At 55.9% G+C, this 12,520-nt stretch overlaps 1 protein-coding gene across 1 annotated transcript; it reads left to right on the forward strand.

Annotated features, from left to right (window-relative positions):
* The first annotated feature begins 4,297 nt into the window (after positions 1 to 4,297).
* On the forward strand, positions 4,298 to 7,388 carry LOC109295038 (complexin-4-like). The gene is made up of 3 exons (XM_019513697.1): positions 4,298 to 4,518; positions 6,111 to 6,198; positions 6,847 to 7,388. Exons 1-3 carry the CDS (start codon positions 4,370 to 4,372, stop codon positions 7,054 to 7,056), a joined length of 447 nt encoding a protein of 148 aa, XP_019369242.1. The 5' UTR covers positions 4,298 to 4,369; the 3' UTR covers positions 7,057 to 7,388.
* Positions 7,389 to 12,520: the final 5,132 nt, after the last annotated feature.

Consider the following 12,520-nt stretch of genomic DNA (forward strand, 5'->3'; position numbering starts at 1 on the left):
CCCCCCCCCCCCCACATCCAAACTATCCTATGCAAATCCATAAACTGACCTACTAGTAGACCTACACAGCCAACCCTGATACAACCACAAGCCGTAATGTCCTAACGTGCCACAGATGGATCAGGGGGCCAACGGTGGCTAATGTCCTGCTGCTGCAAGCATTGTTGAAATATTCTTGAGAGATCCAAGGAAGAGGGCCATGCCCTCCGCTACAGAGGAAGGCAAAACACCCACAGCCCATACTAATCTGACCATGGGGTAAAATTCCTTCCTGACCCCAAATCTGGTGTGATCCTGAGCAGAGGAGAAAGACCCTCCAGCCAGGAATCTCCAGGTCTCAGTCCCAGCAGGAGCACTGGTGCACCCCAGTCATAATCTGCAGCCTTGGCTGCCACCAAAAAAAAAGCAAGTAGCAGCAGGAGGGGGAAAAAAATCCTTCCCAGCCCCATATAACAACCATCGAAGCCCAGAAGCGTGGGCAATACCCATAGGAGAACGTAGGCACAACTATGCCTAGATCATCCCTGACCTGTGCCTGTCCAACCTCTCCTTGAACAGCTCCAGTGATGGAGAGTCCACAGCTTCCCTGGACCATCTCTTCTACTGCACTTAGTCCCAAGATGAAGAGGTGTCTAGGGCAGGTGCCTTTCAGCAGCCACAGAAATGCAAACAGGAATGTGCACACTCACCCCCACGTCCTTCATCTGCTTGGACTCACAATAACACACTTACATCCCCGACACCAACAACCACTCATACTGGCCTCACACACACTTACACAGCAGCATGCCCCTCTGGACACACTTCCCTCTGCTCACACTCACACCAACTCACCACTCTCCCTGATGCTCACTCATGCTACACACGCTCCTGCAGACTGATGCTTGGGTGAGGTTTTGTCCATTTGCCCTCCCCGCTGCTCTCACATCTGAGCCACCCAGGGTTGGATGCCCAAAACTCCTGGTGAAATGTTTGCATCTCTGTGTCCTGGGGGTGCAGGTGTGTGTGTAGAGGGTGCTTAGGAACCCCCTCTCTGCCCAGCTCAGACACCCTGCCCTCCTTAGCATAATTAACATGAGGCCCTTTGGGTCTCCTTGTCAGAGGAGCTGGTGTCAGCTAGGGTGAGAGGTGGTCAGCACTGAAGATGCAGCCTTCTCTGCCCACCCCCTGTCCTTGGCATTTTGGAGCAAGGAGCCCTGTGAACTTCATGCCTCTTTTGTTTTAATCAGGATGTCGACCTTGTGAACCAGCAGCACTGGTACCAGCACAGCCCTCCGGACTATGTGCTACCTGCTGCCTCTTCACCAATTCCCTCAAACAGGGAAGGCGGTGGGGTTACAGCTTTGTAACTGCAGAGCTTTGTCCTAGCTCCAGCTGCAGCTTTGAGCTGTGGAGGTCCTGGTCCAAGCCCCAGTGCATTGGCCCTGACAGCAGTCAAAACACACACTCAGCAGCAGGCCATCCAGGCAGGTCCTTTGGGTGCTGCCCTGATACAGCAGTCCAGGGAGCACTCCTCATGTGCTCGTGCTCCTTGCAGGAACCGACCTCAGGGTGGGTGTGCGGGCCGTTGCACTCCATGGGGTTTCAGTGGCGTACAGCCCCCCGCACAGGGGCAGACCATTTGTTCCCTGCTACCGCTGCTCCGTCCGGCCCTCGTACCCATTGACTAGAACAGATGGCAGCACATTGTACAACCGGGACCACAGCATCAGCCCGGTTTGAGGAGGCTCCAGGCCCCACAGGGGCTACTGTGGAAACCCACCCAAGCAACTCAGCCGGCCCATTCCTAGCCCCCCCAGTCTGGGATTCATTGACTCTCACACTCCCCAGGGGCAGGACAAGGGGGCAGCCCCTTGTCCCAGCTGAGATACGAGGCCCAGGGAGGCCGCCAGACTTTCTCAGGGGCACCCAAGAGGCCAGTGATGCAGCAAGGACTTAAAGGCAGGTCCCCTGAGCATGGGCAGGTATCCGAATTTCTGCTCTCCCTGCACTCCCGTTCCCATCTCCACTTCTGTTTCTGTAGCTCCAGCATCCTCCTCATTGCCTCCACCCCAGAGGCCCTAGGTAGCACTTTGGCCTGGCCCACCCCAGTGACACTGGGCCATACAGGGGCTTAGACCCAAACTGACCCATGGCAGAGCCCTAGGCCTTGGCACTGCCCTTCCCTGTTCAGATTGGCAGGCGGTGATGCCAGAGACCTGAGCTGTATTAGGGAGCCCCACCCAGGTACAGCCAGGCCCGTTCAGGCTGGCTGGTCTCTCATGGGTCCCTGGGGCCTGTCCATCCTGCTAGGACATACTGCTGCTTTGCTAGGAGTGCCCCCAGACACGTTTTGGGGGAAGATTTGTGGGGGAGCAGGGGTCTTCCTCCTCGGGAACAGCTCCTGTTTTCTGGATGAACCTCCCTTGTGTAGGCAGCAGCAGCAGCAGCAGCAGCAGCAGGGGAAGAATAAAAGAGTCAGTGCCAGGAAGAGTCAAAGGCAGTCCGACCTCCTAGGGTAACTCAAAATCCTACTTGGCCCACAAGGTACCCAGTGCACCTGCCTCCCTCTGCCCCTGTGACTTCTTGGCCTCAGAGAGAGACAAAGCACACTGCCTCAGCAGCTGACCCGCCAGGGATTGAGCTTCTCTGATTAAATCAAAGAAATTAGTTCAACAGCATCCTTAAGCTTCGAGCTGAAATTAGACCTATCCCTGACGGGAGTGGGGCCAGCCCCGCTAACATGGAAATGGAGCAGACCTGGCTGCAAAATCAGAAGGGAGGTGGGTGAGCCCTTAGGGCTTTTCCCCAGCACACCACCCCCTCCAAAATGCACCACACCGCCTTTCTGCCTCTTAGCCCTGGATCTGAGCCTGTCCCTTCTCCGTGCTCTGCCTGGTGCAGGGATTACACTTTAATCAGAATCTGTGTGGGAAATTGCTTACATATAGGTTACAAGCGCTTGGCATCTACCCTGGGCATATCAGCCACAGCCCATCCTGCCCGGGGATGAAACCCTACTGTCACGCTGGCTCGCAGACAATCTCGGCGCCTGGGTGGAGCGCAGATTAACGCAGTGGGGGGCAGCGTCTGCGTGTGGACGTGGGAGGGCCGGGCCCACACCAATCCCTTCCAGACTTGCAAACCTTGATTAAGTTTTGCTACCTAATCTTCTTGTGTCTGTGCAGGGTCCTACATCGGTAACCCCACAGCATTGTCCCAGGCACAGCTCCACCCGGCATGGTGGCTGGGAAGCCTTTTAAGCTATCAGCCAGTCCAAAGGATTGAGGGACTGGGGCATGGGGATCCCAGCCAGTTTGAAGGGGCTGAAGGATACCAAAAAGGGCTGAGACCAGTGCCTGTGCAGGACACAGGGGTGGGGAGGGGGAACTGGCATGCAAGTGAAGGCCGGCTTGGAAGACGGGGTATAACCTGTCTTCTCTTCTTGGGGTGATTCCTGTGCAGCTGCAGAGCTCCGCTGATGGGCCCAGAGCCCCCCGGCTGTCCGGCCGCCTGTGCGTTTCAACCCCGGGCTGGAGGGGGTGGAGGGAGAGATGGATCTACTCATGGAAACTGCACTGCTAAACTCAGTTCACCCTTTTTGTCTATGCAGCCACCTTCCAGCTCCCTCCCCACCCTGGATCCTCCCTGCCATGTTCCTCCTGCAGGGATCGTGGCCTGTCAGAGCCTGGCCCCCAGGTCTGTCTGAGCCATACTTCAGCTGAGGAGCCCTGTCAAGGGCTCCTCAGCACGATCACGCTGACTTGCCAGAGGCAGAGCTGTGGACTGGCTGGGCTTGGCAAAACCAGTGCAGCCAAGGCCTTGGCTTCTCTCATTTACTAAGCACTGGTCCCCCTGGATCACATGTACCGACCCTTGGCTTTTTCCAACCGTTCACCCCCTGGCCACAGCCGCTGCTCTTCTCTGACTCCTCTCAAACCCACCTCTGGGTGCCCCCACCCGGTGGCACTGCCCTGGCACGGTCTCCCTGGCACTGCAGACATGGGAGGCATGCTCCCTCAGTCCCCCTGGGGTCAGGGCTGCTTGCTCATTGCACAGAAGCCCCATCCTCAAGGCATCTGCACCAGCTAGGACCTGAACTAGGACCCTCCCCCAGGCCTCAGTCCCACATGGCTAATCACCTGGGGGCACAGGAGAGATCCCAGGGCCACCCTTGGGAGTGGGGAGAAGAGTGACAAGGTCTCTCCACCCAGGAGGCTTTAGCTTCCCCTCCTAATACCTTAATCCTGCTCTTATCCCCGTGACACAGAGCATCCTCCTGACCTTGCAGCACAGACAGCCCCTCCCCAGGGAGGGGGACCTGGCAGCTCTCGGCCCCAGTGCTTGCCAGACACAAGCGCTCGGAGGCTCTGTGCCGCCAGGATCCAGCATGGCTTCCTTTTTCATGGCAGCCATGAAAAGCTTCAGGGGTGGAGGCGAGGAGCAGGAGGAACCCAAGGACGGGAAGAAGGCAGAGCTGCCCAACGGCATGTCCCACGAGGAGTTTGAGGAATACCAGCGGCAGCTGCTGGAGGAGAAGTAAGACTCTGCCCTCTGTGGCGCTCTGCCACCTGGGTCCCTCTGCGCCCACGGGCTGCCAGCCACCAGCTCGGTCTCAGCCCCGAGGGAGGGAGGGGCAGGACGCACCCAGCTGCTCTGGGCACGGACAATGCGCTAAGCCGAGGCAGAGGCCAGCTGGGTCACCAGAGCCCCGTGGGTGTGGGGAAGGGGCTGTACTGGCTGCTCCTCCACAAGCTTCCCCTGGATTGAAGTCCCGACCTGCTGAGAAGTGGGGACTTCTCCAGCCCAGCCCGAGGAGCTGGCCAGGGGGCATGCCCCAGGTGGGACATCAAGACTCAGGAGCCAAGAGGAGAGGGGAGGTGGTGGGAGAGCAACAAGGGAGAAAGGAAGAGAAGGACAGGGAGTGAGAAGGCAAGAGGGGCAAAGCCTGAAGACTGCTTGGGCAGGGAGAGGCTTGGCAGGGACGCAAAAGCCCCTCTATCAGGCTGCTCCCCCAGGGCCTGGCTCTCAGTCTGTAGGGATGAGGAACGGCCTCCTTGAAGGCCAGCCAGCCAGGATCCCTGCCGGGTGAGGGCAGACACAGGCCCATTGAGAGCAAGGTTCAGGAAAGGTACATTGCCAATGAGCCCTGAGCACCTGGGCTACGAGGTGGCATTGCTGTGGGTGGCTGGACAGCTGCTACGCTCCCAGCTATCCCATGTGCATCCAGAGTGATGCGTCACATGCAACATTTGACTCGCTTGCACTCGGGAACCCCAGCCAGCCCTGCTGCGACAGCTGTGGGCTGACGTACAGGAGTTGAGGAGCATGCTAGCTACGTTTGCAAAAGTGGCCCCTGATTTTGGGCGCCCAACCTGACGGTGGGTGAAGCCCAATTCTTGGAAGTGCTCAGCACCCAAGATTGCTGTGGGTGGCCTGGAGCTGCTGAACTTAAACCCCACTTTAGAAAGCAGCAGCCTTCAGGACTGAGGCAGCTCCCTGAGAGCTTCAGATGAAAGTATCAGGATGGGGCCAAGGAGCAGGACACTTACGGTGCTTGGAGACTGCCCAACTAAATGCTTCACTAGCTCACTGGCTGTTGGCACTGGGGGTCCTGGTGCACAGTGCCATATGCAATCGATCTGTCAGTCCATCTTCATGCCAAATTTAGAACCATGCCTAGCCCTAGGTGGTGGCACAGCAGGGCTGCCTCCACGTGCAACATAGATTTGTTACCTGCTGCTAACAAAGCAACGTATGTCTGGATTGTGACCTTCTGCAGAAGCTCGTGTCCATCTAAAGCACTGAGAGGTTGGGCTGGGCTGTCTGTCCTGCTCTGAGTACGTCTGCCCTGCGTGCATCTGTGTGGGATAAATGAGTGTGTGCAGTGTAAGGTGTGGTCACTGGAGGGCACGCTTGCTAACTTGGCAGATTATCCAATACTTTCAGGCAAGGTATTTGTGAGCGGCCACTGCCTGGGCAGCCTCAAGTCTTCGGGGATCTGATCTGAGGCATCCTGGACCTCACAGTCAGCAGTGCTGGGCTCCCTTGGGCCCTGGGGATGTTGCTAGGTGAATGGGTCTGCCACTGGGTAGAGGGTCACTCTGGCTGTTTCTTGTTCCTTCCTGCAGGATACAGCGGGACAAAGCCTTTGCACATAAGAAGGCAGAAAGAGCCACTGTCCGGATGCACCTTCGGGGGAAGTACCGCCTGCCACAGGTACGGGTCGCTTGCCCTCTGCTCAGGGTGAAGCCTGGCAGTGCCCCAAGCAACCAAGGGCCGCGCTATCCCAAGGCCGCACCAGAACCAGGCTCGATGCTTGCACCATCGCCTGCAGGGAAAGTTCTCCAGCTCCCGGGAGCCAGGGACACGCTCCCTGACAGGAACCAGCTGTTCTCTGCCATGCCATTAGTTTGGCACCTCTGTGAGCCTCCAGGGAAGACCCAAGGCTGGGGCTCCTTCCTGCAATCCAGGGAATTATGTACTGGCCTGCAACGTGGCATCGTACCAGGTGCAGCCCACAAACGCACCCTTCTCCCAATCTCCAAGGTTTCCCCCTTGAGATCTCTGCTTCCAGGTTTTCCTGGCTCAGAGGGATGGCCTGCTTTTTCTGACGACCAGTGTTATTGAGACCTACCTGCTCTGACAGCTGGGGTAAGTCAGCAGAATAGCTCCTCATACCGTTCAGGGTCCTAAAGCACGACACTGTCACACCACTGTGCATCCCTATTTGTCCTCTCTTCTAATCATCACTTGCACGACTAGGGCACCTGCAGCTATGGCATCCCTGGCACCCACTGCCATTTCAGGGGGGCCCTGAGCTAGAGGCAGGGCAGAGGGTTCACTGGCTTTCTTTCCTCATTTCAGAGTGAACAGGATGGTGCCCAGATCCAAGTGGCTGGAGGAGATGTGGATCTCCCTGAGGATCTGGCTGCGATGGTGAAAGAGAAGGAAGAGGAGGAGGACGAAGGGTCATACTCTTTCTTGGAGAAGCTGCAGGAGATGGACTTGGAAGCCTTGAAAAGTAGAGCACAGGGCACATTTGATGAGGTGAAGGGGAAATGCGTGCTGATGTAAGCCCTTGTACTGCTGCCCAGCTGGCTTCCTGCTACGTGAGCCCATGCTCAGGTTTGGGGCTCTGTCACCAGGTGAGAGCAGCTCGGTCAGGCATGCAGGTGGGTCCGAGTCTCCCTTGGGGATGTGGGTCCTCAGAGGTCTGGACATTCAGGTTCAGGGATACAAGGGCTATTTAGGGCCCCAGCTCCCAGTGGTTTCAATAGGAGTTTGATGGCCATGTAGAAATGATGCACTTTAATGCTTATGTGGGTCTGGGTCTTAGATGCCATGGAGCTGGGTGCCATATAAAATACAGAATAGCCTCCGGCTGCTCTCTCTTCTCCCTTAGCCGCAAACACAGGCCACATGCAGGGCCCCCAGCCCATGCCCCAGCTCTTCCTGGGGCAGCAGAGTTTGCTGGGGGCAGTGCTGCCTGGTCCTCTGGGGCTGTGTGGCCCTGAGCCCCCTCACCGCACACACAGCTGCAGTCAGCTAACCTGGTCTCTCATGACCAGCTGAAAACTTGGCTCTGATGGCAGACTGCTGCGGAGCCTCCTTCCCAGGAAAGGCTTTCCTTATCCCTCAGCCCCGGAGGCAGCTGGGAGCTCTGCTAATACTCAGCCTGGCACAGCTCAGCCCAAGGTCCCATCCACCAGCAGCTGGAGTTGCAGGGAACCGCAAGGTTGCATCCCAAAGGCTGGATTTAGTCTCGTTCTTCGCACGCCGTGTCGGTGGATCACAAGTGAGTAGCAACACAGTGCCTTGGCGTCAGAACTGGACCGGAAATGCCCTGCGCATCACCTACACAGCCAATTTTGGCATCTTTTCTGCTTTTTGATGGACAGGGCAGTTGCTGGGATTGTATGCCTCCTGTGCTGGGGAGAATGCAGTATTGCCCCAGGAAGGCGCCCTGTCTACAAATCTGTAACTCTGGCGTTTGCAGCACAACAGTGACAGTGCTAGGGGAGGCCTGTTCCTGCAAGGGGTAGGAGCAGGAGGCAGGCTTGCTAGCTGCAGCGAGCACATGTTACCCTGCCTATCCATCTCCATTCCTAGCCCACTACTTCATCTCTTCCCAGCCAAACCTGCACAGTGATGATTTGGAAATGCACAAAATCCAGAATCAGCCCCAGAATGGAGCTGCATGTAATTCTTAATTAAAGCTATGCACAATGGGAAGCTAGTGAAAACTGTGCCCTTTTTATTTTTCTCTTGTTAAAATATGCTTAAATGATCACTTTTCTCTTTCGTGAGACTTTGTGGTGCAGCGGGCAGCACCGCGGCAGACCTGCCACCTTCCCCTTGCTCTCTCTCGGGCAGATAGGTTGTGCACGCTGTTTGGGGTAGGAGCCGTCCCTGCCAGTGTGGGGACCTCACAGCATGTCTTTGATCTTGACAGGGCCCTAACTGATAATACTTGGTGCACAGGGCAGTTTTCTCTCCTCACTGTAAAGTACCAAGAGCACATTGGAAGGTGGGTCTTGTTTCCAGCTGGGCTTGTTTCTACAAAACGGACTCCAAACCCATTTCCCTTCAGACCCAGACTTGGTTCAGTCTCAGATCCCAAGGCAAGTACGTGACATTCTCCCTCTTTAAATGATCAGACACAGAGCTGGGACTCTGCTTCTCCTTGCCTCAAATGCTTGTGTAGGCAGCTGGCGTGTCCCACCCCAGACGTCACCGCAGTTCAGCCCCTGCATAATCCTGTGCTGTAACCAATACGCACTGATATGTAGGGGGGTGGAGGGTGCTGGATCTGCTCCCAGGCACAGGGCTGCTGCCAAAGCTGTTGCTGTTGCTACTAAGCAGTAGCCTGGGCAAGTAAGACTACCCAGGAGTATCTATACAAGACCTTTGCTGTGCATCTGACTGATTCACTGCACGGTAGATGTCTCAGCATCTACACATGCAGCCCTGTTAGGGTGCTTGAAACCAATAAACTCCACGGCAGGACAGTTCTCATAAATACAAGTCTACCCTGCTGCGGAGATTTTTTCTGCGCCACAACGCACATGTAGACATTGAGCCAGCTGGCTAGGGCAGGAGCCTGCTGGCTAGCCTCATGCCCCAGCCAGCCCCTCTGCAGTATGCTGAGCCCGGTTGGGGTAGCCCCGAGCTGGCAGGCTGACCCCTTGGGCCTCCTGCCAGCCTGGGCTGCTGTGACCCAGCTCAGTGTGCTGTGGTCCGTGCACATGTGTAAACCATGCACCCAGGGTAGTTTATGAACTGTGGAGCAATAAGCTCATCACTTTATTGCTGCTAGTGCAAATATGCCCCCTTTCTCTTCACCCATGTTGTCCCTTCCCCCCCTTCCCAGTCTACTGTGGTCAGCATAGCCTCCTCCAGCAGTTCCCCAGCCCTGGGCACTCTGCAATTGAGCACTGGTGCCTCACAGGATTGGGCCTTCGCAGATGACCACAGTTCCCATCAGTGGCCCCACTATGCTACTTTTAACATTCAACTGGATTGAAAAGAAAAGGGAAAGGATGTTTGCTCCCTCCAGATCTGACACAGCCACAGGTTAGCCTCATCTCAGGATCTGGATGGTGAAAAGGTCCCTTTCTTTAGAAGGCACAAGACTAGAACAATTATATGAGGACTGGTTTTCATCTTGCAGGTTATTTGCTTGAGTGCATTCCCTTGTTACATACATTCAGCAGGTACCGTAGGCTTAAATAGGGCAGATCAGAAAAATAGCTCGGGGAGGCTGAAGGCTGCTAAGGTCACTAATACCTGCCTATTTTAGTGAAGCCTAATCTGCCTGAATCTCTTGTCCCCAGAGGACTAAGCCAGCTGAACTCATGTAAAGTATACTGTAGGATTCTGCAGCAGTGAGCCCCGATGGTGCTGTGCCCCCCTGGATGCCACGGGCTTTGGGGCCATGGCTGGAGAATATGGGTTGAGTGAATTTTTATCAAAGCAAACAGCCTGTCCATGTGCAGTCCTTCCCTTCCCCCAGTGTAAACCCACTGGTTCCCAAAATCTGCTGAGCTGCTGGGGGCAGGGACACCATCTCCTTGTACATCTGCCCATTCCTTCAGCCTGTAGCGTGACTAAGGCAGGGCGAGTGGGGCAGCAGCCCCAGGTGCTATGTTGGGGGGCGGAGGGTAGAGAGGAGGACAAAAAATAGCAGCTGCCACCACAGCCACACGATCACACCAGCAGCAGGCGGCAGCAAGAAGTCACCACTGCACTGTGCGTTGCAGCTGCCCCAGGTGCCCGGCTGCCTTGTTACACCTCTGCCTACAGCCAAATGCTCGGGGAAGGGTGCTGGAAAACATGCCACGCACATGTGATGGAGTGACCTGGCCAAGGCCATGCAGCCAGCAGGAGACTAGACTCTAGCCCTGGGTGCCCTTCCTCTGAGTAACCACTAGGCTTCTCTCCCTCCCAGCATTTCATGCAATCTTGCCACATTTGCAGCCAGCAACAAACCACGAGCTTGTGGCTGGCACAGAGAGTCCTTGCCCTCCTCCTCTGGGAGCTGCACGCTTGGCAACTATTATCTCTCAGCAGTTCTGGTGGCTGCCCAAGACACTGTAGCCAAAGCACTTAGGAAACATGATTTGGTAGCAAAGACTCAGACATGGGAGTCCCTGACTCTTCCTGGCGTTGCGGTTGTCTTAATTCATGGCCTTGGGCAGTTCATGTCTCTGCTCTGTGCCTCAGTTTCCCCATCTGTAAAATGAGGCCCATAATCCTTCCCTCCCTGGGAAGCACAGAAGTGCTTGGATAAAGGGTCTGCAGGCACCCAGAAAGGTTGAGTATTATCAGTGTTAGACGATAACACTCTGGTACCACAGAATGGAGAGGCAGGAAGAGATGCCATTCTGGCAGGTCATAGAGAGCCCTCTCATGACATCTGCTGCCCTCCATTCCCGTTGCCTTCACTGCCTTCTGAGCACTTGCAGGATGCGGCCACAGCTGTAACAAGGCCACATCTGGAGAGGAACACACACACTGTAGGCACATGCAGCCATTCAGGCAGGTTACATCGACCCCCCGGAGGCCTGCTGCACCCTGAGAGTCCTCAGCTGGGAGGGGCTCCTGTGCCACGGTCCCTGCCGCCAGGGCTGTTTCTGAAGTTTGTGTTAAATAGTGGGTCGAATCAGTCATCAGAGCTCAGGGCTCCTTCTACCCCAGGCAGTGTCTACATTGCTGACCAGAGAGCCAGGCTGCTCTTGCTCTTCTTGTGGCTCATGACTACCCTTTCGGGCTCCCCAGTGGCCTAGCGATGAGAGAAGGAGTAGAGACTGCTCTCAGCCCTACTTGCAACCTGGGCATTTGAGGTTCCAGGCGTTGTGGATGTGGGAGAGGTGGGGTCAAGTCCCCCAAGGCGGAAGAGAGCCTAGAACGCAAGCCTTTTGTATTAACAGGTTTGCAAGGACTCGGGCAGGACTGCACTTAGGCGCCTCACTCCACTTGTGCACCTAATTGGTGAACTAGAATCTGGCCCCACGAGTCTGCAGGGAGAAGAGGGTCAGTCCTGGAGGGTGCCATGGGCTGCCTGCTAAGAGAATGGGAGATGTGGGCTTCTTAGAGGCGGGACAGGCTCACTCTCCTGAGCCTTGCAACATAAGTTTGAAGCAAATGGCAGCTAAGTCTGACACCTTAAAGGCAAAATAGGATTTGAGCCAGAGTCACACGATGCTTTTTCCTGCTCTGATGGACTTGCTGGCAGAGAGGCAGGGCTTGCTGTGGTCAATAGCAAGGAGGAGAAGGACTAAGGGAAAGCCCACACCCACCTGCTTCCCTCCCTCCTGGGGATGGTGAGTGTGGGGTGGGATTAAGGGGGATGAGATGCCAGCTCCTGCAGACTTCCTGAGAGGCACAGCTCAGATAGGCTGGGTTATCTAGTCATTCCCTGGGTACTGGGATGTCTTCGGAGAACCTAACCCACCCCTCCTTGTCATGGAGTCATAGACAAGTTGGGCTGGAGCGGACCTCCTGTGGCCATCTAGTCCAGCCCCCTGCTCAGGGCAGGATCACCCCCATCTAAGCCATCCTAGACAAATGTTTGTCTAACCTGCTCTTAAAAGCTTTGTGAACAACCCTCACACGCATCATCTAGCAGGCACAAGTCCTGGAGCCTCAGATGCCCTGATCAGACATGGTTGGATCCTTGCTGCTCCATTCTGGACACCGAGGGCAGGATCTTATTGCACCACGTGGATGGTCGAGCAGCAGCTCGAGAACAACTCAGAGCTACTTAAGTAAGTGCATGAGCGAGTCCATTAGCCCCTGTGGGCACGTAAGTGGCCCCATGATAGGAACAGGATCTCCCTCCAGAGACGCACAAGCATCTCCCTGCTCCTTACATAGTGCGGGTATTAACGCACCCCTGTCCTTTAGTCAGGTACGTCAGAGTTAGTGGTGCTTTGGTCAGCCTCGGCATCCAGAATGAAGCAGTAATGACTGATCAGGGGCAGAAAGCCACTGAATGAGCAGCTCACTAGAGATCTTACCCAGTATTAAGGAGGAATAA

Source organism: Gavialis gangeticus, unplaced genomic scaffold (assembly GCF_001723915.1).
Source record: "Gavialis gangeticus isolate Ggan-Ray unplaced genomic scaffold, GavGan_comp1, whole genome shotgun sequence".
NCBI classification, from domain to species: Eukaryota; Metazoa; Chordata; order Crocodylia; family Gavialidae; genus Gavialis; species Gavialis gangeticus.

Coding starts and splice junctions, on each gene's coding strand:
- LOC109295038 (XM_019513697.1), top strand. CDS start 4,370: ATGGCTTCCTTTTTCATGGCAGCCATGAAAAGCTTCAGGGGTGGAGGC. Junction 4,519..6,110: donor CGGCAGCTGCTGGAGGAGAA/GTAAGACTCTGC, acceptor TCCTTCCTGCAG/GATACAGCGGGACAAAGCCT. Junction 6,199..6,846: donor GGAAGTACCGCCTGCCACAG/GTACGGGTCGCT, acceptor TCCTCATTTCAG/AGTGAACAGGATGGTGCCCA.